The 27,632-nt window shown below is 36.9% G+C and overlaps 2 protein-coding genes across 3 annotated transcripts in view; one reads left to right on the top strand and one right to left on the bottom strand.

Annotated features, from left to right (window-relative positions):
• Positions 1–160: 160 nt before the first annotated feature.
• On the bottom strand, positions 161–14,243 carry LOC121320628 (U2 small nuclear ribonucleoprotein auxiliary factor 35 kDa subunit-related protein 2-like). The gene is made up of 11 exons (XM_041259123.1): positions 14,165–14,243; positions 13,349–13,428; positions 12,767–12,845; positions 12,323–12,431; positions 11,244–11,330; positions 9,403–9,441; positions 5,550–5,665; positions 3,265–3,478; positions 2,902–2,957; positions 2,321–2,430; positions 161–2,045 (listed from the first exon to the last, which is right to left on the bottom strand). Exons 1-11 carry the CDS (start codon positions 14,203–14,205, stop codon positions 1,123–1,125), a joined length of 1,854 nt encoding a protein of 617 aa, XP_041115057.1. The 5' UTR covers positions 14,206–14,243; the 3' UTR covers positions 161–1,122.
• Positions 14,244–19,381: 5,138 nt separating this feature from the next.
• Positions 19,382–27,632, top strand: part of LOC121320627 (collectrin-like) — an 8,330-nt gene continuing 79 nt past the window's right edge. Inside the window, exons 1-6 of one of the 2 annotated variants that reach the window (XM_041259121.1) lie at positions 19,387–19,530; positions 19,870–19,928; positions 20,773–20,858; positions 23,174–23,290; positions 26,461–26,655; positions 26,990–27,632. The exon at positions 26,990–27,632 is cut by the window's right edge and continues 79 nt beyond it. In XM_041259121.1, coding sequence (XP_041115055.1) covers positions 19,464–19,530; positions 19,870–19,928; positions 20,773–20,858; positions 23,174–23,290; positions 26,461–26,655; positions 26,990–27,137 — 672 coding nt within the window. In that variant the 5' untranslated portion in view covers positions 19,387–19,463 and the 3' untranslated portion in view covers positions 27,138–27,632. Of the gene's footprint in view, positions 19,531–19,869; positions 19,929–20,772; positions 20,859–23,173; positions 23,291–26,460; positions 26,656–26,989 lie in introns of both variants that reach the window. The other variant, XM_041259122.1, reaches the window with a different exon arrangement.

Raw genomic sequence — 27,632 nt, 5'->3', positions numbered from 1 at the left:
ATGCGCTGGGTAGGCAAAATAAGCTGATCCCTGGAGCCAGCATCACACTTTAGCCATCAACACCAGGCAGAAGGATATCAACATCATCAGATGGCAAGAAATGCAAATGGATGGAGACGCAGAAGGATCACATTAGTTTACTGTAAAGCTATGTCTTAGTTAGTGCTTATCTTGGCTAGAGTAGAGTTCAAATCAGCAAGTTTTAACATCTACTGTCATGTAATGGAAATCGAGCCCTGGGGAACGGTCCGACAGAACAATCGGAGGGATGTCGGTTTTCAACACTTACATGGTTGCTTCTCAGGTGCCACACATCTACTACATTTAAATAATTTATAAAGAGCCTGGGATCAACAGAGTGTTGCAGAGTCTGAGATAGACTTTTACAAATTGGGGTTACTTACTGTGTAGAAAACCCAACATAGTATCAGAACCCCTGATAAACCAGTCATCACCACCAGACCCTTCAATAGGTAACTGTAGTTTTCTATCTCTAAGGATAAGTACACCCTTTGTTTTGTTGGGAGCACAGGAATGGGTTGTAATTCAAAAAAATATAATTTCAATAAAATGGACATCAAAAGATTTAAGATGTGTTTGTTGCAATGAGGCTAGTGATACTGCAACAACAACTGTTTAATAAGGTGGGAGTTCTAGACAAAGGTTCCTCCTATTGGGCAGAAGTTTTACTATATTCTTCAGGTACAGAAGTTTTTCTAATTATAAAATCTCTATTACTTTCCTGTGTACACAAGACAGCTCTTCCATAACTTAAATTGACTGGTTTCACAGACCTCTGATTAGCACTAATCTTGAACTACCATTCCTAAAGTAACAGGTGCATTTGCGAAATCAAACCTTTCTCACATACATTTATCAATCTTATACACAATCTGCATTCTGGTAAGTGGCTAAAATATGAAATAATGTAAATAGACCATAATAAATAAAAAAAACAAACAAACAAAACAAAAAAACAATTTATGTATCACAAAAAAAAAAAGTATATACAGTACTATTTGTGCACTGTAATGTTTCTTCTTCACACACAAGGGGCTTACAACTGCACATGACTGTGGAATACTACTACAAACAAACTACCCTTGGAAAATATGTTTTCCCTCAGGTTTTACACTGATGAACATTATCTTCTTCCCGTTGGTTCTCCGGGCTTTCAAGCGCATGATCAGATTCCAAGACTGTCCCACTATTTTTGCCAACTGAGGGGATGTCTTGCTGTGTTACATCTTCTATCAGACAGTCTTTCTCAACAGGACTAGGAGGAGAGTTTTTATCATCTTCTGAGTGTTTCTTTAAGGAATCGGGGGATTGCTTTTTGTCTGGTGACTGGTTCTTCTTTTTGTCTTTCTTTTGTTTCTTCTTCTTGCTGTGCTTGTGCCGGGGGCTCTTGCAGTCAATCCGTTCTGAGCTCCTGCTCCTGCTCCTTGCCTTTCTTATCTCAATTTGGCTTGGAGACCTGCCTTTGCTGCAAGACCTTCCATCACCATCACCACCACCACCATTGTGGCTCTTTGATCTTGACCTGTTCCTCTTTCTAGACTCTCTGGGTGACTTAGACCTTTTCTTATCTCTGCTTTTGGATCTTCTTCTGCTCCTGTTCCTAGATCTTCTCTCTCTCTTGGTCGAGAACCTCTCCCTGCTGTTTGATCTCCTCCGCTCTTTGCTCCTTGACCGTTCGGCTCTTGACCTCCCTCTCTCCTTGCTACGGCTTCTGGACCTTTGAGATCTCAGCCTCTCTCTGCTCCGACTCCTGTTCCCACCCCTCCTGTTCGATTCCCCATTCCTCCTGCGGGAACTCTCTGGGCTGCAGCTGTGTTGCCTCCTGGACTTGTAATCACTGTGCTGAAATGATCTGCCCCTCCGCTCAGAGTAGCGTTCAGAGAACCCTCCGGAATACTGGCTGCTTCTGTCAGGGGACATGTGAAAGTCCCGGTCTGCCTCCCAGAACTGGTTGTCAGGGTTTCTATAAACGTGTAGGAAGTTGCAGTGTTTGCCTCTGGGACACTTCTGCCTGTCGAAAAGACCTGCCAAAGAAAGTCAAGGTTGATTACTGAGGAACTATGAACAATTGATAACCTTACACCAGAGCATACTGAGCTAAAGGGCCCCATTTCATGAACACCTTAACCTCCAATAATTTTGCCCAGTTGCCCCCCCCCAAAAAAAAAAAAGTTATTTATAAGACATAAAGTTTCCATGGCAGATGGTTAGAACCCTGCCTGGCAGTCCAAAGCCATCAGACAAGGTACGATTTAAAGGAAGAGTCTTTGTGTTGTTTTCAGATGGCCTGATTACCTACCACATATTGCTGTCTTCCACCTCGTTACTGGACAGAACTCGCACTGAAGCTGCCTTCCTGCGTAGTAGCGACCATTAAAGCGCATAAAGGCTTCCCTGCACTCATCATCCCTGAAAATTAAAACCACAAAATAGGTGTCATTAAATAGAAGTCTCTCAAACCAGTTACCATACATCTGTGGGATGAACCAGTTAGTAATGTGTGGTAAAAACTTACTAGAATCAACTACTGGTCTTCAAATGCTTTAATGACACAGATCTTATAAGTAACAGCACCTCAAGGTTAGACAGCGATTGCACTTGGTCATCTTAAAAGGTTATAGTGATTGCACTTAGTCTAAATTATCACTACTAACACTTTGATGATCAAGTGACTCATTAACCATGTTTGTGTTTACCAGAACAGTTACCTTAATGAAATTCCAGTGTTCAATGGAAGGTGCTAATGACATTACTAAATGACTGCTCATATCATATCATTTCTTATATATATTATATATATATATATATATATATATATATATATATATATATAAAATACACACACACACACACAATTAAGTATTTCAAAAAGCAACTTACGTTTGAAATTGGATATACACATTTCCTCTCAGATGAGGCTCAAAATTACAGCTAACCTGAAAAATTACAATAAAAAAATTAAAACGAGGGGTTAGGACATTTCTGGCATAGCCTAGTTATAACAAAAAGGAGTGCCAGGAATACAGTTCTAAGATCCCAGCTCAGTCACTGAACTGAGTCAATTACCTTTTAGTCTTTATATTTCAGCTAAAGAATGATGGCCCGGTGTACCATCATGAAACCATAAATATATATAAAATTGTTATACGGATGCCTTTAAATGGGAGGCAGATTTTTAAATGGGCCCATTTCAGACCCAACAGACAAATGGAAAGCTGCATGAGGATATCTGTCTGCAATTACCTTGAACTGAAGGACCTTGCCCACACTTTTAAACTCAGGAAGCACATCTTCATAGAAGTCCAGAAACTGCTGGTGAACCTCCTCCTCACTGTACTCCAGGCTGGCGTCTGTGTCATAGTCATCTCTCCTACTCTGCTCAATCCCAAAGGACACAAACATGCCTCTGATCATGAGTGTTGGGCTTGAGGCTGGGTGAGCATGTTTGCGAGAGCACCTGTACAAAACAGAAGGTGAACTCCTTTAAATGATATCGCAAGATTTTAATTGAATGGCTAAGTTATGGATGACTTTAAAAGGAAAGAATTACGCTTGATCTTGAATGTAGTGTAAAAGCATTCACCCCACCCAATAACACAAGCATACCTTTTTTTATGCAGCGAGGGTCACCTAAATACAACGTCCAGCATTGGTTTACTCTATTAAATTTATAGAAGATATTTTTACAGAAATATCTTTACCAGCATAATGTATTAGAAAAGATACTTGGTAGACAGGCTTTGTTTCTTGCATTTCTAAATGTATCCCCCTTGCACAGAAAAGCCCTCCCTCAATGCTGCATGATTTGTCACTGTCTCCAAATAGCAAAGAAAACAAAGATAAGTGTCTTGAAATTACAGACTACACCACGGACATGCTACATCACAAAATGTGTTTTTGCAGTCAAACCACAAAAAAGGCAATGTACATATCAAATTGTAATGATTTGGGTGAGCTGCACAAAAGACATGGTGTCACGGGAAATAAGTTAGCCGTGAAATAAGTTAGCATTTGCCTTTTTTTGAGCCTTTCTGTGCAAGCACGAACTGTAAAAGTTAAAGGCAAGGTTCTGTGGAGATTTATCCAACATTTTACAGATGCCATTTGTATTTTTTTTAAGAAACGAAAATAGGTACTGCAGACATTAATTTTCTGTTTAAAAAAGTAACATTTCGTCTTATTTATCTAAGTGTAAATGTACGTTTAAGTTTTTTTTTATAAATACATTTTATTTAAAGTAAAGTGCTCGCTGTGTTTGGATGTGCAGTGTGGTTTTTAACAAAAATAAATATTTTAAAAACATTATTTTGTCAGTATAATTTATGTTTATGCAAAGTTAAAATCACCACTTGCCAAATGTTTATTTCCTTTAAAAAATATTGTGTCATATCATACTGTGGCGTAAGCAAACATAAGCGTTTATTCTATGCAGACTCAAGTTTAACTAAGGTATAATTATCTTCACAGTTGTTTTGTATTTTTTTTTTAATAAATGTTATGGGGAAGTGGGTACAAACACTTTTACTGATATAGAGAATACTGTTTTTGACATTTTAATCAAGTCTAAATGTGGGAATATCCAAACCTCTTAATATATACAGAAAATGTATACGTTTTTAGTGAAAGATGGTGTTTAAAGAGATATATAGATAGATCATTTGAGAAACGCACAAAACAATTGGCTTCCTATACATATGTTCATACCAAGAAACACGCAGACTATATATATGGATGTGTATATACACACACAAGTGTATTATGAATGATGAGTACAGTACTTACAGATCGATGCTTGTGATGCGGTCTGGTTTTGTTTTTTGTATATTTTATAAAAATAAATTGGTTTAGATTTTGCGCCTTTTTTGGGGTGGGTCTTGGCAGTATACATTATACAGGGGAGGGGTTTGTGACTTGACAGCTGTAATGATCTAATTACACATAAAAATAAATCTTAATGTTTAATTGTTTCTGATATGTCATAACCAACATACAGAATATTGTATTTATTTCTCTTTCAATATTTGTAAAAGAAAACCTATAATGTAAATATCCGGCGATTACAAACTTAAAATGACAACTCTGACGATGGTTTAAACTGGGAATGTTAAACAATAGCCATTGTCATATTATTCAAAAAGTGTTATTATAACGATTTAACAAATATAATTGCACATAAAAATAAATCGCACATCACATGACCACTTCTTTGTAGTAGCTTAAAGTTAACCGCTATTATTAAATACAAGATACAATAAAAAGTGTTATTAATATTATAACAATCTGTTTTCTATTTTAACCACATATTACGTAGCTTTAATAAAGATCCTGACAACATTTTTAAAAGTAAAATAATTTTCTGAACTAAAGTTTACAGACAGAAAATGTAGACGGCTTAACCTTGCCTTTAAATTCTAAAATTCGTGCATGCGCAGAAAGGCTCAAAAAGGCAAACGCTAACTTATTTCATGGCTAACTTATTTCCTGTGACAACGGCACATGCTTTTAAACAAATAAAACAAAGGAAATACCTGTCTCCAAATCTGCATGCACCTGTTTTCAGATAGAATGGACAGTTAGCCCTATCTTTCTCTGTTCCGTAATCCACTGGAGCCTCTGGGTTATGCCATGTACCACTGTTTTCCAGCTGTTACCCAAAGCACAAATTCAAGGGAAACACATTAACTTGATTTTTATTCACAATAGTCAAAAACATGCCAGCTACCAATCTTTTAAATACTCTGTCCTGATTGGTCAAAACTGGTCACATGGGAGTGTGAACATTCCAGCACATCCATATGGGTTGGCACTTTTCAAAAAGTGGTGAATGACCTGTAGATATCCATTACAATTTTGAAAATAAAAAACAGTAGCCATATTTAAATTTATATTGATAAACATGACTAATCACATTTAATACAGAATTTTGAAAAAAAAAAAAAAAAATTTAAAAACGTTAGCCATATTTAAATTCACAATAAAAATGGGATGAGATTTCGGTCAATTTTGATCTTTTGGGAAACCAAACTCTAGATGAGATTTTGGATGAGTCCGAATCGGACACCAACACTAATTCAAGTGGTGAAAAAAAACAAAGAAAAGTAAGTACGACTACTAGGCATCCTGAGCTTACTGAAGCGCAGCATCGGGACAGAAAAGAAAAGGAAGAAGAAATATACAAAAGACCACTGCCTGGGCATCGGGTGTCCTATTCAACTGGCTAAAACAAAAAACATTAAAATACTGATTTTAAAATAATTCCTCTGCCTGATATAAATAATTTCTTACGGGAGTTTTATGCCACTGTGCGTAGCTCAGAGTGTCGGGAGGGCTAAATATCAAGCTGTGTGACCCAGGAGCCAATCTTAACCGTTTTTAAGCAGTCCAACAATAAACTGCAAAGTGAATTTGACAAGTGACAGAGTATTTCAAAATGCAAACATCTGTGAAATGCCACTGTGAAATGGTACCGCAAATCTGGCATGGATACCTCCTGCCACTACCCCCGGATCACAAAGGACGATTTAAAAAAAAAATAAATAAATGATAAACCTCCCCGGCACTGTCACCTGACACTGCCACAGGTCTTGTGAGAAAGGTTTGGTTTGATGTGCAACTAAATATGGCTAGACGTAGCAAAGAAGGTCTGCGTGATTTAAAAGCAGACTCGTCTGTGCTTTGCCATGATAAAAATATACGGAAATATTTCACTTTAAAATGTAATGAACAAACCAAGAATCACAAGAATTATGTAAAAAAAAAACTCTAAGGTTTCCTTTACTTAAATAATTTTTTTTTGTTAATTAAAACATGTTTTTACCTTTTTTTCTGTATTTAGTTAGCTGACCCATTTTATAAGTGCAATAAGGCACTTCAGGGTGTGGGATATACTCTAATATCACCACGTACAGCCCGGTTAAAGCCACTCGGCTTCGCCTCATGACTTATAACGCACCCGGGGTGTGTGGATATTAAGAGTATATCCCACACCGTTGTGCGTATATATATATATATATATATATATATATATATATAGACACACACACACACACACAGCGGTCAGATCTTTTTGTGGGTTGTAGTAGTACATAGAGGGAGTCAGAGAAAAAATGACGCCAAAATTTGGTGCTTCTTTCATTTGTTTGGTGTGCAAGGTAATCAAACATGTAATCTTGAGGTGTGAAAAAGATATTGCCCCTCCTAGTTAACTCAACTCAATTAAAGGGATAATTAGAGTCAGCTGTTCGAATACTTTGGTTAACAATCAGGCCAGCCCTGGCTAATATAAATCTGACTAAATTTGGCCCTTACCATCAGAGTGAAGTTGTCAGCACACAGGTTCTAGAGGAACATCATGCCACAATCAAAAGAAATTCCCGAAGACCTCCGAAAAAATGTTGCAGATGCCTATCGGTCTGGAAAGGGACTCCATCAAACCAGTCAGAGCCATATCATCCAAATAGAGAAAGTTTGGGACAGTAGTGAATCTTCCCAAGTGGCCGTCCTGCCAAAATCTCTCCAAGAGCAAGGCGTAAAATTGTCCAGGAAGTCACAAAGAACCCTAGAAAAACATCCAGGGATCTGTAGGCCTCTCTCATCTTAGCTAAGGTCAGTGTTCATGACTACACCATTAGAAAGACACTGGTCAAAAATGGGATTCATGGCAGAGTAGTAAGGCAGAAACCACTGCTCACTAAGAAGAACATGAATGCTTGTCTCATGTTTGCCAAAAAGCACCTGGATGATCCTCAAGAGTTCTGGAACAATGTTCTATGGACAGAGTAGTCAAAAGTGGAACTTTCTGGCCAAAATGGGCCCAGTCATGTCTGGCAAAAACCAAACACTGCATTCCACAGTAAGAACCTCATACCAACAGTCAAGCATGGTGGGGGTAGTGCCATGATTTGGGGATGCTTTTCTGCATCAGGACCTGGATGACTTGCCATCATTGAAGGAACCATGAATTCTGCTCTGTAACAGAGAATTCTACAGGAGAATGTCAGGCCATCCGTCCGTGAGCTGAAGCGCAGCTGGGTCATGCAGCAAGACAATGATCCGAAACACACAAGCAAGCCTACATCAGAATGGTTAAAGAACAAGAAATTTTAAATTTTTAGAATGGCCTAGTCAAAGTCCAGACCTAAACCCCACTGAGATGTTGTGGCAGGACCTGAAAATGAGCAGTTTATGCTCGAAAACCCACAAATGTCACCAGTTCTGCATGAAGAAGTGGGACAAAATGCGTCCATGGCGCTGTGAGAGACTGATCAACAGCTACAGGAAGATTTGGTTGCAGTTATTGCTGCTAAAGGTGGCGTTATTGAGTCTAAGGGGGCGATTACTTTTTCACATTGGGGCACTGGCTGTTGCATAACTTTCTTTAATAAATAAATGAAATAAGTATCAAAATTGTATGTTATTTGTTCACTCAGGGTCCCTTTTATCTAATATTAGATTTTGTTTGAAGATCTGATAACATTCAGTGTCAAAAATATGCAAAAATGCAGAAAATCACAGGGGGCAAATACTTTTTCATGGCACTGTACATACAATTGAGACGCAAAAAATGCAGAGTAGAAACATGCAAAAATGTCTTAAGACTTTTGTACAGCAGTGTGTATATATATATATATATATATATATATATATATATATATATATATATATATTTATATATATATATTTTTTAAGAATGCATTTTTCGCATCTCAATTGCATACTGCTTATCTGACCCTGCAGTGCCTTACATCATTTTATATCAGGGGTACCCTAAATGAATTAACTGGACCAATTAAGCTTCTAATAAGCACTTAATTCATTCAATTAAGTAATTTAGGGGACAGTTCAGGACCGGAATTGCCCATCACTGGTTTAAATGATTTTGAATGGCCTTTATATATGCTCTCCCCCTGGGGGGCACATCCACCCTGTTGAGAACCACTGGGTAACTGTGATGGACTAGCCACCACAGCATCTCACAGTAGCTGCCCATGCACAATTCAGCCTGAGTTGCCGTGATCATAAGCCTGGCCTCCCCCCACCCAAACCAAGCTGCATGAACAGCAGTCAAAGCTGCGCCACAGCAGAAAACACCAGTGGAGGCCTGGAGTAAACTGCTTATGCTCACATCGACATACAGTATAACTCCTGAATCTGTCTAAGACTTTTGCATAGCTGTGTGTGTGTGTGTATATATATATATATATATATATATATATATATATATATATATATAGGCAATGAGGCAGCTTTATTAGTGTTATTATTAGGGGCTTGTAAACTGTACGTGGCAAAACAGCAATGTGAAACAGCAAACCCCTGAAGCCCGCTGTGACACCAGCTCCTGCTTGTGTGCAGTAAGACTTACTGTATCAGAGTACATACCTGGCTCTCAGCTTGATCCAGCATTTTCTGCACAGCTTCCTACAAATGGTGCAAACACAGGACTGGTGAAAACCCTGCAGTGAGTTAGCAGATATCTGACAGCTTTTGTTAAGAACCCAGCAGACATAGTTATGACTTATTTTTTAAAGTAGTTTTAGCATCAAACTACGGCATTTTCTTTACTAAATTAAGTTTTCCTCTGTACACCTTAAACTCTCTCAAATGCAGGTAAACTGAAGACGTTTCAACTTCAGTCTACAGTAAAAAAGGTCCCATAGACAAGAGTATATTACAATGTACAATCAGCATTCACTTTTCCAGTCTAATTTCCATAAACGGCAGTGTTGCAGGAACACATTTAGTGGACTTTCTTCATAGCAAACAAAATGTGCAGAAACAGTCAACCTAAAATGCATACCATGCAAACTTCATTTTTAAATTTAAACACTGCTAGAAATTGACAAGAAAAATACTAAATTACAATGGCCATATGTGACGGGGTTGCAATGGGTCGGAGCTGTGGTCGATCCTCCCGATCGCTGGTGACGTTGCGCAAAACGGGACGAGACCAGCGGAAAGGCAAAGGTCGAGCCGTCCGGGAACTCCAGAAAGATCACCCGCCCCGTCCGAACGCGGAAGTCCGCGGCCGCCGCGCCACGTACCCCAGTCAAGCGTTACTATGTACGCCGATTGGGTACAGCGGCGACCGGGGCCGAGGCTAAGGGCGGGGTCGGGAAGTATTTAAAGGACGGTACGATCTGAGCTCGCTCTCTCAGTCCTGGGGTAACAGCGAAAGGAGACGTGCTGTTGAATTTATTGGCATGTGTATAAAGTGTGTTGTGTTCACAGAGACTGGAGATGGCGTTTCAGCTTACTTCCCAGAAGAATGACCGGGGCCTCGTTACTAAACCCTACCCAGGACCGGGAGCCCCCTTGAGGCCAGCGCAGGAGCGCCAGTGAAATATTTGTCTATATTTATAACTTATGTTTTACTGTGTGTGCGGGACTTTTGTTAGTTTTACCTTTTTATTTTTGCCTCCTCCTTTATCATCGTTGGTACTGGTGGGGGATTTATTTTGACACTTTATTTCTTTTCTTTTTTTGTTGTGTTTTGATTGTAATATTGGTCGGTGGCCACCTTCGACCAGATAAATAAAAACCCTGCTGCGGGGAAACTATACAAGCCTCCTTTGTATTTTTGCCGGTCCCATCACCACCACCATCTGACTCAGCCCACCAACCTCCCACACCATATCATATTAAGATAGCTATAGATAAGCTATCTAGACAGTCAATATTTGTGAAATCCCATTTTGCTATGAACACAAAAAAGAAAAAGATACGTCCTCATCCTGTAGAACCAGACGATCTGCAGTACTGTACCTTTTTGTGTATATCTTAGTTAAGGAATAGCATTGGAATGTTAAAAACAACACACATCATAACACATAGGTCTTCTTGTAGCAGATTAAGATAATACTTAAAAATTTAAAATAGTTAAACTAAGAATATAAAGGCGTGTTAGTGCAACTGGATTCTTGCAGGTTCCTCGTTTGTGTTAATATTTATACATTATATTTTTTACCTTGACTGAGGTCAAGACAAGCTTTCCCATCACAACACTATAATACTTACCAATACTGATTAACTAACATAGCCCTAAGTAGCCAAGAGAAAATAAACAATTGTACATCTATAATTGAAATTTTCTTTAACGCATATGTAAACCGGCCTGAAAGCTTGCATCTCAGGAGGTATCATATCTTATTTAAACAACCCATGTGTTAGCTAATACAAGAGGATATGTTGCGCATTATTTATCCTCCTAGGGCAGGAATCACCTCTCTGTCTCTCTTCTCCTGCTGTTTCATCTCTTTTTCATGTTGTTCTTTTTTTTGCTGCTCTTCCCATTCTTCTTTAATTCTCCACTAGGAGGACAAAAAGCAAAAAGATGTCAAAGCACATGCTGAACCAAACAGTTCAGGACGCAGCTGTTTCACTGGATATCATTTTTAACAGTGCTTTCGTCTGACCATGGAAGAAACTGGGAATCAGTTATAAGACAGATGTGCAAGCTCCTGGTAGATTTATCTGGTGCGTTTTTGCTGCTATTTAAAAATAAATAAATAAATCAGCTGCTTTACCTTTAAGCAATGACTGTCTTTAAAATGTATAATGTAACATACAATATATTTTTATTCTTATAACACACTTATTTTACTTCGCAAATGCATGCCTGTCTTAAGGCTGCTGCATACCAGATGCAATGCGAGAAGCGAAATTGTCCAGCGATGCAACAAAATAAATAGAACCCATACTTTTGATAACTATCTTTCACACCACAGGCAACACGACAGTTGACTCGGGAGTGACACAAGGGTGACGGGAAAAATAGGATTGAATCATATTTTTTGCGATTTGTCGTGCGACAACTAGGAACTGACAGATCAGAGAACAGCTTCGATGCACGTGGTCCAGCAAGGTGAAGCAGTAGCCAGAATGACGGAGGAAAAAAATAATACTTGCCATGGAAAAACACCTAGAGTTTTATGACAAAGTTAATCAGAGTTATAAAGATCTGAAAGATAATATATGGGATTCCATTTTGAAGGAACTGGATAAGCCTGGTATGTATGATTTATTGCTATGCATGTTGCAATACCGTCAGAGATGACACTCAATTTCCAAATCATGTAGACGAATACATACCAGTTTTGTCAATAGCAATTTAAGATCTGTCAATTTTCAAATCGGTCTGTTCGCTTCAGGCGTGTACTGTTGTTGCTGCGAATGTATCTTGTCGCCCAATGAAAAAATAGCATTGGATCTGGTGTGTAGCAGCCTTTACAGAAACTAAAATAAAGCTTAGCTGTGTATTTGTTTATTCACTGTAATAATTTCCCGTTATTAAATCTTATACCTCCTCTTCCTCTCTTTTCAATCTGGCTGCTTCCTCCTTTTCTCTTCTCAGTCGGAACTCCTCTTGCGCAATCTTTTCCTTTTCAATCCATTCAAGGTGTAAGCGTTGCCTAAATTAAGTGAAACAAGAAAAGCTGCTGTGAGAAACGTCACTTAAGTATAAAGTACACATCTGTACAACAGTCCAGATTTCATGAAATTCCAGAGGAAACCTAGCTCTACATTATGCAAGGTCTAGTCCACACAACAATTAATGCATAAACTGTAATTTATGTGGTCAAGAAATACAAAGCCAAATTGATCAGGTTTTGGCCCACTTGTAAAGTAACAACCAATTTTACAGTTGGTTGTCACTTCACTAGCGGTTTCTACTTAGCGACATTTTAAATTGACCACAAAAGCAATGTCACTGTTAAATACTTGTGCAGTGGCAAAATACACAAACCTTTCCTCTTCAGCCCTTCTCTCTTCCTCAAGTTCATCATCTTGCAAAGTGTCCTCCTCTCCCTCTTCTTCAGGTAACTCTAAAAGTCAGTAAAGATACTTTCTGCATTCTTGGTTATTTATAGAACATACTTGAACAGTATATGAGTTATTTATTCATTGTTTATCAATTATACTCCAATTTTTCTATCCAATTTAAACATAATTCTATGGCTGCAACTAAACTCATGAATATCAACATGCGACCTCCATTCCTAACGTCAAGCTAAGCACCCCTCTCCACCAGTCAAACAAAAGCAATGGATGATATTGAACCCTGGAGGCAAGGTCCTACTCAGAGAAAGCTCCATCTGGTCTCTTTGGTCACCTGACTAGTAATGGGCTAATGGCGCACAATGAAGTACACAACACCCAGACTATGTTCTTCCCCAAAACGCGGGAACGCAAATGAATACACAACACAGAACATACAGTATAGGGAACATTATGGGGAAAATACTGACATGCGGAGTTGAAATACCTCCCTACATGATCTGAGGGAGGCTCAGATTCCACTACAGAACTGCGGCTAACACATGCTTACCTGCATCTCGTAGTTTAGCAAATGCTTGACGCTTTTTTTTCCTTCTCTCTTTCTTCAGGGCAGCTCTAAATTGCTTATGGCTGGGAATATGACACAAAAACAATTATTTTCTATCATGCATGCCATATAAAAGCTTAACTATGTTCACTAAATATTCTCTACAGCACTTAAAAGCATGTCAAATATCGCAACGCTGGTCAACTTACGAAAACAATGCATGGCATCAATAATGATCTAAACCTTGAAAACTTAATCAGAACTAATTATTTAAGAGGTCGAACAGATTAAGTTCTCTGTAACGCCAGTCGTAAATACAGTACTTTTTCTTTTTTTTCATGTTATTAAACATTCTCTAAAATGGTATTTCAGATTTTGCTGGAGTTGTCAGCTGTACAATGCCAGTCAGTCCTAGAACGGCAATTACAACATACATCATTGTGCAGTTTGTTTGTTCGCTAAATGAAAAAAAAGTCCACCGTGCTTGCTAGTTCTGCGGTCGGTTAACAAAATCAGGATGCCTCGCCTCTAATACCTACATCAGCTTAATCGCCGTTTATATTTTAGTGTTAACGAAGTCAATTGTGGAATATTGTACGTATGTTTTTCTCTAAACTCGTCGTCAATACAACAGATTAAGAGCAAAATAATCCCAAGAGTTTGAGGTACTACAAGACAGGCATTTCTTCATCAAAAAAAAAAAAAAAAAGGTTTACCTAATTGCAACGTAGGTAGGAATATTCCTTAATTCGTCTGTTTATGACTGCATCTGTTAAGCGTTATGTTCTGTAACTGGCATAATTATAATTAATAACTTACCTCAATTTCTGGTTGCGTTGAACTACCACGGGCGCCGCCATTGTTGTTTGTAAAGTCGTCACTGCCGGGTTAAGGTTTAAGCAAAAAGAGGTGTGGCGAAAAAGGGTGATAGCTGAATGAACTGGCAACAGCATTTACTGTCTGATTTGAAACGACAATACATCTGTGGAAGCTTGAACATGACATTACACGAATTACTTTTCTAGGCAACGTAACTAAAATAATAATTGCACGAGTGCCTATATCGCCAGCAGGGGGAACCAACAAGTTATAGATACAGACAGTACAATAATTTGCAAAAGAGGTACAATTTGCCAGTGTTCGTACTCGTGCCTGGTTGTTTTTTTTCTTTTCTTTTTTTGTTCTTGTTCTTAATTCTGTATCAAGCCTTTATCAAAAATATTTTCCCTTGAAGGCTCTTTTGACGATTACAGTACATTTTTTGACGATTACAGTCAAACAAAAATAAAAGGTCAAGCTAAAAGTACTGCTGCTTAGAACACCTTTATGCCTTTCTTGTAATTGTTCGGGCAGTTGCAGTATAGATACTTGAATGTACTGACTGTTTGAACACATAGTTTATATGATTTAGTAGTGACACATTACTACAAGGACATATATGTATTTGTGTGTGTGTATATATATATATACACACACACACACACACACACACACACACACACACACACAGATTAACCTGCTTTATATCAGCACATTAGGAGTGCCAGTAAAAAAGAAAGAAAACTCACTGAATTAAAGAGCAGTGTTAATACTGTACATTTAGACATTCTTTACATTTAAACAAATGCATGTAGTTTAACTGGGTCAAAACAGTTTGTGTCATTCATTTTGGGTCTACTTCGAATGCATCATCTGCAAGTGTGGCTCAATGCATTTCACCTCAATGCCAAACGCGACAGACACCATTGGCTGACCGTGTCTTACGCATGCTCAGCAGCCCTGCGCTGGTGGAGGGTTCTCTCTCACCTGTGCAAAGGTGTGCAAATGGGAGTAGTACTAAACCACTAAGTGGTGACGACAGACTCCTCCAATCGGGGCTGGCAGAGGAGTCCGCGGATCGTGGTCATCCCTGCACATAAACGTGCTGGAGTTACAAGCGGTGTTCCTTGCTCTCCACCACTTCCTCCCAGTGCTGAGCGGCACACGTGTTGATCCGGACGGATGGCACAACAGTGGTGGTGTATGTCAACCACCAGGGAGGCCTACGGTCCCTGGCGTTGCATCGCATAGCTTTCAAGCTGCTGATATGGGCTCAGAGGAATCTGCTGTCCCTACGGGCGACGCACATTCCCGGAGCAGTGAACTGGGCAGTGGACCTGGGGTTTGAGGCCTGTCCTCTAAATCACTGCAAGAAAAGCAATACAAAAAACAAACAAACAAAAAAGAAACATAACAAGTGTTTTGGCTTTTCTGTTCCATACCACATCATGGATTGTTATTGCTGTAGCTTTGAAACAGGCTTAAAAGTTACAATTGTAAAAAGTTTTCAAGATGTTAACAATGAAAACATAAATTACAGATACGTTATGTAAAGAGCTGTAGCAGCACGTGGGGACGTGTAACGTGATATTTTTTGGAACCCCACTACTTACTCTTTAAGACCTTAATTAATACTCTTAAGAAACTAAGGGCTAGATTCTCAAAGCTATTTAAGCGCTAATGACAGTTTGGAGCTTGGAGTAAATCTAGCCTTAAGTTACAGGTTGCTTATGTTCTTGGTGTTCCAAATATGAAGCATCTAATTATTGCTAATGTTTCTATTTAGAACCCTGTAAGATCAATCTGGTTCAGTATGTGAAGATGATTCGTTACAGAACCCAAACAAAGGAAGAATTCCAGTGAAAGCTCAAAGGTATACGCCTGCAGAATCTTCTTTGAGAAAATGGTGCTAATGTCAATTTAGAGTACATGGCTTTATGGTTTCCCCCTCTGTGGTGTAATGTTGAGGATATAAGAATATCATGAAACCGAGCACTGTGGCAGATCTAGTGACTTTTACTTAAAAACCGTATCTTTTCTTACACAAGTGGGTGATGTTTATTTCTTTGATTTTTTTTCAATTTACACACACACAAGTGTCAGGAAAACCTCATTAAATTGACACAGCAGACAAATACTCATTTAGACTTGTCTGGGTGGAATTTCCTGCATTTCAGAATGGATTTTTTTAAAGGTGTGTGACTTTTGCATGTATTGTTCTGTCATGATCCAACTGTTCCTTATCATGAGGTTGATTAGCTCTTAACAAGCCAGCACTATAAACAGGTAGGTACAGTACATCTAGATAAGTCGCCGTGAGCATTAAGCTACCTGAACCAAACCCTCCCATTGTTAAATTCTTGGCAGCCGGTAGAATTGTAAAGGCAGCCAATTCATTTGTTCAAATCTGCTGAGAGAGGGGTATCAAGAGCCAGAATTTATGAGACAATAACAGCTAAATAAAGAAACTGTAGCAGAAGGCATGTGATAAGTTAACAATATCTAAATATATTTAGAGGCAGGGCCTAGATAAGGTACATGGCAGAAAAAGTGGGTTAATTAAAGACTGAGACTAGTAAATACTATGGAAATATGGTATATATATATATAGTTTATCTGAAGGAGAATATTATAGACATGATGTACTTCAAAGTGAAAGTGTTACCTGTGATAGCTTTGGGTTTTGCTGTATCACTAGATATTTCAGGTTTGTTTTTGTATCTTCTACATTGTCCATTCACCATTCTGATGAAGAGATATCCAGTATCTATATCTTGTGTACATTTTGAGACACTTCAGGATTTTCTATGGTGTCCACATTGTCTCTGCCCAGTGTTAAGCCAATATATACCAAATGTTTAAGGTGTATTGATGAAAAACAACTTGATAACCAATCAACATTTTTTTTTTTTATTATCACTACCTTCAATTAATAACTATAGACAGTTACTCAGCAGATTTGAATAAATGAATTGGCTGTCTGTAGAACACTACAGGCTGCTAAGATTTTAACAACAGGAGCTTCATATCTACATGTACTCTACAGTCAATTATTTTACTTCACAAGTCTAAATGCATTTTAGTATACTTTGTTTCCTGGGTTCCTCTTTAAAAGCAAGTAAACAAATAAATAAACAGAATCTTAATGAAAAAAAAGGCTTCTAGCTAGTCCTCTAATCACAAAGGACATTCAGACAGATCAATGTTACATCAAGGGCCCTGTTCACAAAGCTGTAGTTTGCTTGTTTTTTTTTTTTTTTTTTTTTAAGTATGTTTCTCAGGATTATATAAAGGTTTTGTAAGCCTTTTCACACGTAACTTTTCTAGACTGTTGTAAAGAAACCAACAACAGTCTATTTCCATTTACCATTTAGTCTACTGATAACTACTAATATATATTTTTTTAATTAACACTTCTTAATCAGTCTATAATCTATACAAAAAAACACATAAGAGAAATATCAAATTGAATAATTTGCAGTGGCAAAGAATGGTTGGTTTTGTTCAAACCCATATTATTAAAACATTTGTTTTAATGAACAAAAAATAATAAAACTAGAAAAAAAAAAATTGTAATTCAAGGTATGTTAAGCAGTCAAATAGTTCTCAGTTTTATTACATGTTTAAAACATAGTGCTAGTCTGGGGTAAATGCTTTGAAAATATGTCCCTATTTTGTATTCAGCTCTACATTTATTTGATATGGAAACATGTATTGAGTATAAAAAAAAAAAAAGATCTTAAAAATGTGTTAAATTAGGCATGAATAACTGCCTACTATAACCATTAATTTCATATTGTATCACACCCGTCAGTAATCATTGCACTACACTAATACATTTTATAAAAATAATAATAAAAAAAAAATCATAAAATTAATTAACTGAAAAATCAGAGGATGGTCTCATCCAATTTCAGATACTTTAGGCCCTTTCAAAAATTGCTCAGCAAGTGTGGAATTCATTAAATGGAGGAAATTGTTCTCAAACAAAATAAATCTAAGGTAGCAACCACTGAAAATGCAGTGCTTAGTAATCTTAGCTGTCAGGAAGCAACCTTGTTTTTTGTGTTTATGGCAGCAATAGAAGTGTGTTCTTTTGAAGTGTGCCAACATCTTGTACTATAATAAAGTGCTCTTGAATTTGCTCCAGGAAGACTGTGTCCTGAAAGCTGAGAAAACAAACACTCAAAGGACCTAGTAAATAGTTTTTCGTTGTTTAAACACGGAACCAGAATGTATAATCCCAGTCAAAGAGAAAATATCAGAGAGGTCAGTTCTAATCATATAATGGCAATTGCACAAAAATCAGTTGTGTTGCACTTGGTGAAATACTATATGCAAAGTTTCCAAAGGATATTTAAAGCAGGGTAAACAGACAAAATATGAAATCTGATTTTCAGTGCTGACCTAACCTCAGGATTTCTATGCTACTGACACATTGTAAATACTTGAGATTTTGCAACACACCACATCTACTAGAAGTGGAAGAAAGTTAATGGGTAGTCCTGGTGAGGAATTAACAATGTTAAATGCAATACCTCAGCAAGCTAGTGAAGCTTCATGTCTGTTATCCTGTTACCCTGTTTAAGCAAAGAAAACAAACTATTTACTGGACCTCATCTTCACAGTTGAAATACTTTACCTAAAATATGGAGCTGTGTAGGTAGGACTGTGTGCACAGGCATACAGTTTGTGATATACAGCATACCCTGGCCAACCAAAAAAAAAACAAAAAAAAAACATGCTAAATTATTTTAATGAGCAAGCCATTTCACAAGAGCAGTTGTAACCCAGAATACTTTTTCTAGCTATGACGAATGGTTGGTGGGGTGACATGTATTGTCTATTGAACCCCACTAAATATCTCTGTAGCCCAGAACGAGAGGACCATACCCTCTTCAAAAACGGGTAAACAATTTGAATAATTAGCAAAATATTCCCTCAAATGCATCTTACATGCTATACATTTACTACCAGTGCATAACGACTATGTGGGATATCTGATCTTTGTTTTACCCCTCAATGCAATTTGTTTTGCAACGATGACTTACAAGACTGGTAAGATACTCAAATCTTAGCAGTCAACATTGGGTCAGCCTAACAATACACAAATCAGAATCATGTGTTTGCTCAATTGCAAGATAAGGGTGTGTGTGTGTTTGGAGTTTAATCATTAAACCCTTTCCCAAACCTCCCCTTGTGGTGTTTCTGACTGTGTGCTGCTCTAATCTTGATTCACTTGGTAACGCTGCCTTGGGTTGCAGATTTTCTCTTTTCTTCTTTTCCCAATTGAAAAAGGATGTTAGCAAAGGTGCTGCTTGCTCTAAGCTTGGTCCCTGCTCTTGCACTGGCTCTGTGTCAGCCTGGTAAGTAGAGTCACAGGTTTTAGATTTAGAATGAAAACTGTTGATATTTTAGAATACTGCATTACAGTAAGGAAACTGCAGAAAATCAAGTTTGGCATTAGTCTTTGCTTTTGGGTTTAATATAGTCAGCACTTTATTGTATGCTTTTAGTTATCAATATTCTTTTAGCATTCATCTGTAGGAGCTCACCAAAAATGTTTAGTGTCAGTGAGTAAGATTCTGCTTTGTACGCAAAAGGGATTTAAATAAGGAAGATGTTTTCTGATGTTATAGAAACATATTTCTGAAATGCATGAATGTCTACAGTACATAAACATCTTTCCTTATATCTTTCTTTAGATGGACAAGATGCCTACAATGTACGGCTTAGTATCAAAACAGCTCTTGGAGCTAATGCGGTAAGTGTCATAGGGGTGGGATTTCCAAAAGTTTGTTAATGTTACGCCAGTGTTAATGAACGAATCGGTATGTAGCATTCATTTTGACATTTTGACATTATGAGATTTTGAATGAGGTTCATTCACTTGTTTTAACCATTTGTAACCTTATGGAACATTTGCTGTATTGCTGAAACGATGTGCCTTTATTTGCATCAGTATTACTACCAATTATCAGTGTAACTAAAGCCTAATCATCCAAACTCTGGATATGTGCATTATATGACAACTGTCCTCTACTGTAGATTGTATTTTAATTATATAAATAAAAACCTAAGAGTAAATACATTTTGGGTATAGAAAAGTTTAAACAGCATAGTATTGATTGCATTAGTGTTTACAGGTGATGGTGAATTTGCAACGCGTCTAGCTTTTAACACCTTTTGCTAATCCATAGAGTAACGGACAATAGCCGTGCAATAGGGCTCACAGGTCCACTAGGAATGTGATTGAGGAAACCTTTGGTTCACTAAAAATGATGTTTCAGTTTCTTGACAAATCGGGGGGATGCTTCAAATCTGAGGAGGAAGAAGTGGCTCATCCTGAATCTCTGGAGCCTCAGAATATCCCTCAAGTGTATATTGTTACTGAGTGTACAATATACACTTCCATCTTCACACGTTTCTATGAATATAAGGATATAGAATGTTTCCTTACATTACTGTGAGTGTTCGCTTGCTACTTCTAATCATGTTGAGTAGTTGGGATCCACTATCGTAAAGAGGATCAAAGCTTGCATTGTGAAACTGGGAATCGACTGTTGTTACAGTCATTAAAATTGAAACTTTATTCTCTTTATTTGCAGTATGAATGGAGCGAAAGTGAACAATTTTTATTCAGAGCAACACTGGCATTTGCCATGAGACAATATACAGGCCAAGAAACTTTCAAGTAAGTAAGAGTCTCAAAGATGTTGAATGCGTTTTTACCAGTATGTAAAATACCGGTAGCATTTTTTTTTTTAAACATTTATTTTTATTTTTAATTAGTAATCTCAATTAAGATCATCCAAAACCTTGTTTCAAAACCTTGAAAACCATTTTAGTTATAAACAGCATATCAAGACAGGAATGGTTCAGACTCAAATGCATAGCTTGGTCTGCAAGTGTGATTATGGAATTTTCTATGGATTCAATAATCCACATGGCATCAGGATGATTTTCTTAGGCCTATGATTGTACCCTATAAGACTGATGAAAACATTACCTTGCTTCCTGAATACAAGAGCACTGTACAGAACACAAATACAACAACCTTAACGGAGATCAGATTCTTTAAGAGCCAAATCTCCATATTGTCTCCAGTGGGCCGATGTAAGTGTGAACATGTATTTATATCAAGTTTTTCAGAAACAGGGAACTCACTGTAAAACAGTGTTTGATGTTGGTTCCTCTTTTTGTCCTTTATATCTTAAGATTTTGTCTGTGTATCCCCATTTTGAAAGGGTTCTGTCCAAGTATCAAGTATGCTTTGTGTCCAAGTGGCAATAAACTATCCCAATAGGTAACAATTTTATTGCAATTTGGAAATCTACATTGTGTAGGATAAATAATCTACTTATCACCCCCCCACACACACCTTCCCGCCCCAGCTCCCCCTCCAATCTCCACATAATTTATTCAAATTACAGCACTTCAAACACACACATTACAAAAAAGATTGCTGACAGAGTAGTTCTCCTTAAAGAGTTGTATAATGACGCATCTTCCTGTTTCAAAGTTCAGAAGATTAGACAGTTATTTTCTGACAGACTGACAATACAGTTTAAGTGTCTGTGAGAGGGTAAACTAGGTGTCCCCTGTAGCAACACTGATACAGATTAAAGGAACTGGTATGCTTTGGTGATGGTTTGGCAGGAATAGGGTTAAAAACTACTGTCTCTGCATAAACATTGGCTTCTCAGCTCTACCCATTCCAATCAGTGCGGCTTTAATGGGGTGAATTAGGGCCTAGGCAAAGGTCCATTTGCATAGGCAGAAAAAGACACACAAAAAAGATACTGGGTGTTTAGGTAAACATTTTTTGAAGAATTTCCCAGGCAAAATAAATTGAAATTATTGTTTTTATGTATAGTCACTACTCTCCAGCAAGCTCTCCCAACAATATCCTGGTACTTGGTAGTTCTGGTAGCGTGTATTGTGTATGTGCCCTAATTGCTTGTTCAACTCTATCGTACCAGTTAGTGCAAAGTGTTACTGAACAGCAAACTGTACGCTTATCTAAGGCCTAACAGACCTTATCTCACAAAATGTGTGAAAAGCCATTTCTAAGGATTCCAGGGCTAGCCCTGCATATTTCAGGGTTAATGAACACAACTTGAATAATTGTCAAGCATTTAGGGCCAATACCTTTATTCCAATTAATATACTGTTTGTAAAGGTTATGTCAGGCACCTGCACTTCAAACTCTAAAAAGGTTAATATATAAACCAGAACATTTGCTTAATATTGGGACTGTAATTCAGATTTATCAGACATAGTTATTTCCTGCTTTGTTTAAATTAAACATTAAAAACTGCCTTCGATATTTTTTATAAAGAAAAAGATAATATCGTATTGTGTCCGTGCACTTCAAATTGTCCAATAAAAATTAATATAAATAAAATACAATTCATAGTAATATTTGCTTATTCTGTTACTTTGGTTCAGAAATACTATTTACCTATTTGTGTTCTGCTTGGCTAAATTGACACATTGAAATAAAGGCTTTGGTTTTGTGTCATGGAAAAGGCCATATTGATCCAGTTTTATACAGAGGAGCTATGCTTTATGCCTTAATATTTCCCTAACAAAAAGTATACTTTTATTTAGCACTATTATGCAGTATTTTGTAAACAACTCCTCTATATAAAAAATGATTTCTATCTTATTACATAGGAATCCTCAAACATTTTTTTTTATATGATTACAGTTGAATTCTTAGTTCTTCAAGGATTCCTTGTAAGGGTTGTACATTATTATCTTTAATATTTAATGATATTCGGTAAAATGGTAAAGATATCTAATTATTTATGCCATTTATATATTTTTGTTTACCATTTTTGACCATGCTCCTTTCTACTTTACAATGCTGTCTTTCATTGCCCTACTTTCAGCATGGTACTCCCTATAAAACTTGTACAAGGGGTGCTTAAAGAGTTAATACTTTCCTATGGATGTTGCTGGGAAGCAAATATGGGTAGTGCTCATTTTAATTTGCTTTGTCAGTGTTTCCAGTGTGATTGTCTGCGATGAAACACCGAGGGTTTCATTCTGGTTTGTGGTGACAAACCCCAGCAATACCGCCACACTCATTCCTAAGAACACTGTAGAAGCAGCTATCAGGTACGTTCCGGAACGTTTTGTTTCACCGAGTTCAAAGATCAAGGTAACATTTGTCGTTTAGTAGCTTTGACCTTTAACCTTGGGTTGGTTGGCATGCAGAAATAAAAGCTTGTCTCATCTTTTTGTCACGCTATTTTGGCAGTACCTTTTGGGTAATTTGGGTTTGCATGTAGTTTTATTTTAGGGAGAGAAATTCTTAGGTTGTGTTGAAGAACCGCGAGGGCAGAGTGCCTAAAACCCAAGCATTGCTTTACACGAATACCAGCAACATACCAACATTCCATGAGAGAGTGCTTTGCACTATCTATACATTATTTTTGACTGCATATATATTTCTGTGCATATTATACACATTCATATGTAATATATACATGTTCCTACAGAAGGTTAACTTCAGCAATTCTGGTCCTTATGGTGGTCTACAAACTGAGCTAAAATCCATCACTTTAGGTTAATGATGTAAAGAAAACATCTAGTCAAAATGTTAAACAGTAAATCTACAATACTGGTAGTAAATCTACAATGGGCTATCTTACTCACCCACATTTCCTACTATATAACAGTAATAATAATAATAATAATAATAATAATAATAATAATAATAATAATAATAATGTTTTTAATCTTGTGAAACAAATCTTACCTTATGAATTAGGTTAAAGAGATTTTACTTCAGCTCTGTACACGGTCGCTAAAGCCTGGTGCTGAGGTCGGTAGCCTGCAGAAATAACAAAGGAAACGATTGGCACAAATTCCCAGTTGTTCAAATTTTAATACATTTTTGGGTACAGGTACAAACGTGACTTTTTTATTCTTGGTAGGTACCTATTATAAATACTGCTTAAGACTAGTGTAACATGAATTGCATCTTATCTTACTGCTAAGGACTGAAAAGTAAGCTTAAAGGAATCAGCTATCTGGTCACTAAACATGAAAATAACAAAAGTGTAAAGGAAAAGAAAGGCTTTATTATTATTATTATTATTATTATTATTATTATTATTATTATTATTATTATTATTGTTATTATTATTAATAATTAATTTTATTTTTTTGCAAAGGTTTTTTTTTTTTTTTTTTTTTTTTTTTGTTTTTTTTACTGTGTAGTAGTTTTAATATGTATATTTTTTATAAACAGCTTATAAAACAACAACATTAGAACACTATAATTTTAGGAGACCTGTAAATAGCAATCATTTTAAATGTTGAATAAACTGTCACAAAAAAAGCAGATCTCAGTTGTTAATAAAGAATTGCTCAGCATGCTTTAGTTCTAGTAATACATTGCACGAGGTTACTTCACAAAGGAATCTTGTGAACATATGGTATGACCATGCAAAAAAAACAATAGTTTTTAGACAATTTGCATGGCTTTTTAGTGCGAGAAGGCGATTACCCACCCTTTTTAGCTGTACCGTAGGCAGTATGTTTGGATAAATTATTTATACATTTCCAGACTCAGATTAATTACAAAAAGAAGCTACAGTCCTTTCATTATGCATGGAATTATACCCATGGTGGTAAATGTTTGATTAAATCTAATTTTGTTATCAGACTTGAAATATCATTCAAACAATCAGGTTTATTGATAGAGAACAGTCCTAAACACAAATGCAATGTATTGCAATGATATCTAACTGTTGCACAGGGAAAGGATCAACTGTGTGGTGAAAAGTTAAATGGAGTTCAACAGCGTCAAAGTGATAATGAAGAATGGAAAATTAAAAGTGTTACAGAGTAAGGAGGCTAGCAATGGATTAGTTATGTTTTTAATACCTTGGTTATGACCTCAGCTATGCCAAGAGCTCAGATGCAGCATGATCAGCAGTAACAAATACAGACAATGCATAGACTACTGTTGAATATTGCCGGTCCAATATTCAATTAGGATTATATTCGATTCAACTAGTGAGACCCCAAACACTCAGGATTTCCACAGATTTTGAAAGTTAAAAAAAGTGTTTGGGGGCCTTAGTGACTCACCTATTAAAGGCACTGCCACATATTATGTGGGGTGAGTCATGCAACCCTTACTGGTCAGGGCTAGATTTGCTAGATATTTGCCCATTGATGTCCAGTCCACCTGGCCTGAGACATGGGTACAGCAGTGAGGTAACAACTTATTTGAACATTTGGGGTTAAAAAACTAAATCAGTGTGCCGATTAATTAGGCCACTTATTATTTAACTGCAGCTCTTGTTTCTGTTGATCTTTTAGGTGGGTCAAGGATATGTGAACAGTGGTACAGTAGAAGGAGCTAGGACACAATGTGCTCCTGTTTAACTTTAAACAAACAAACACATTAAACAAATAGAAAAACTGACTTGTACTAAATACGCAGCTTCTGAGAAAAGAAGTGACTGGAATGGTTCTGCAAGTTTGAATGTGTTGCTGTCTGCAGTATTTACTCTGTTAAACAACTTCAAATAGGTGCAGTCCATAACACTTGTCAGCAATGGTAATTCGAATGAAATTTCATCTAAACCAACTTCTGAAATCAAACTGAATTTTTATAGCAACCCCATGCATTTTAATGTAAATCTGAAGCACCAGGTAACCATTCGGTTAATTTTAGGTTGACATATAGTAGGAACGCAGGCCTATATAAGTTAGTGTTTACTCCAAAAGGTTATTAGCATGTTTCAAAGTGGAATACACCACGTTGCCACCAGCAGTATAATTATCTGTCAGGAAAGCTTTTCAGATGCTTATACCACTTGATACTGATTAATTATAGAAATATATTAGACAACAAAACAGATCTTTTAGCGTGGTAAATGAGAATTGGGAGCAATTGTTTTTTTTGTTTTTTTTAAAAACATTTTAAAGCAGTATGAATAAGCCCTTTCTGAGGAGATTAACTTTTAAATCATTAAGAGTATTGCATAACTGAAATAACTGTGGTCTACACTTTATTCCCATTTAATGAAATCTCCAAAAATATATACATGATTTGCTCCAGTCTTTAATTCAACTGTATTATTAATTTTATTTTAATATAAACTGTGAAATGAACAACGTGAGAGTGCTCCTTGGATTGTGTGAAAATGTCAGAGTTGCTCATTTCAGGCTTGTTAACTTTATTGGGTGTTTTTTCTTGTTAAAGTTACTATACAATAAGGCCTTACCTCTGTTCTCTGCACTAACATTGTACCCTTTCATTTCCCTAGACTGTCTAGGAACAGAATCAACAGTGCATTTTTACTGAGCGACAAAACTCTGCAGTTTCTGGGTATCCCCCCAACCCTGGCACCTCCAAGCCAACCTTCGTTACCTGTTTGGCTGATTGTATTTGGTGTCGTCATGGGCCTCGTCACAGTTGGCATTCTGGCACTCATAATATCTGGCTTCATTGAAAGAAAAAAGTAAGTCATAGAAACTCAACAATATGCAATGCTACTTAGAGTTAAACAAAACAAACAAAAAAAACACTATAATTTTTGCAGTTTTCCAGAATATTTTTCATTGACAAAGCTTAAGACAATTTTTCCTGCCACCACACTATACATTCATTTCTTGAGTAGCAGGTATTAGGACAGCAACTATACACAAGCAAATGAAAAGGAGCTTATAAAAGAGACAGGACTTGTATTGACTTCACTTACACGTAAGTGTAGTTTTTGGTAGCATTTCTTACCTCTGAAGAACCTTCTCTGGTGCTCCAAATCCTTAACCACGGGCCTGTTTTTCATCACACAGGAAAGAAAAAACGATAGAAGATGAAGACGAAGAAGAGAAACAAGAGAGAATTATGGAAAACGACATCTCGTGTCAAACACTGGAGGGAAAAAACGGCGTGAACAATGGAGCGTACACACACGACGAAGATCGATTAACACAGCTCTGAACACTAGACATACTGGCAAAGGTATTTCCTGTCCAATAACCAGCAAGGCTACATTGTGCACAAAAAAGCTCTGTCAAGGTTGATTTCAATTGGAAAACTCTCGAGCTGCAAAATCAGCTGCTTAGACTGAATGACAGTGTTGTTTATTTTAAATGACACTACTTGTACTTTGATAACATTTATATATTTTCTGAACTTGCAACATAGACTGTATGTCTAATTAAATTCACTTTGATCAAGTGATGTTATCTTTGATTTCCTTATCTGTATTCCAGCAGCCTTTGGAACTCTTAAACTAATACCATTTCTATCCTTTAAGAATTGCAACTAGTCAAAGGCTACCAAGTTATATTTCAAGTATACCTTACATTTCCCATACCTATAATATCCTTTTTAATGTTTTACTAGTTTACCACAGCTGGCCCTGCTTGGGATCAACTCTGTAAAAGAGTAAAAAGTGAGCCATTTTATTATTATTATTTTTTGTACATGAAA

The sequence above is a fragment of the Polyodon spathula genome, chromosome 9 (assembly GCF_017654505.1).
Source record: "Polyodon spathula isolate WHYD16114869_AA chromosome 9, ASM1765450v1, whole genome shotgun sequence".
Taxonomy (NCBI): domain Eukaryota; kingdom Metazoa; phylum Chordata; class Actinopteri; order Acipenseriformes; family Polyodontidae; genus Polyodon; species Polyodon spathula.
This window is presented reverse-complemented; position numbering and strand designations above follow the sequence as displayed.

Excerpts from the sequence above, each read along its gene's own strand:
- LOC121320628 (XM_041259123.1), bottom strand. The coding sequence starts at position 14,205 with ATGGCGGCGCCCGTGGTAGTTCAACGCAACCAGAAATTGAG. Across the intron at positions 5,666-9,402 it reads TGGATCAAGCTGAGAGCCAG|CTGGAAAACAGTGGTACATG; the intron begins GTATGTACTCTG and ends TTTGGGTAACAG. Across the intron at positions 2,958-3,264 it reads GCAAGGTCCTTCAGTTCAAG|GTTAGCTGTAATTTTGAGCC; the intron begins GTAATTGCAGAC and ends GTAATTTTTCAG.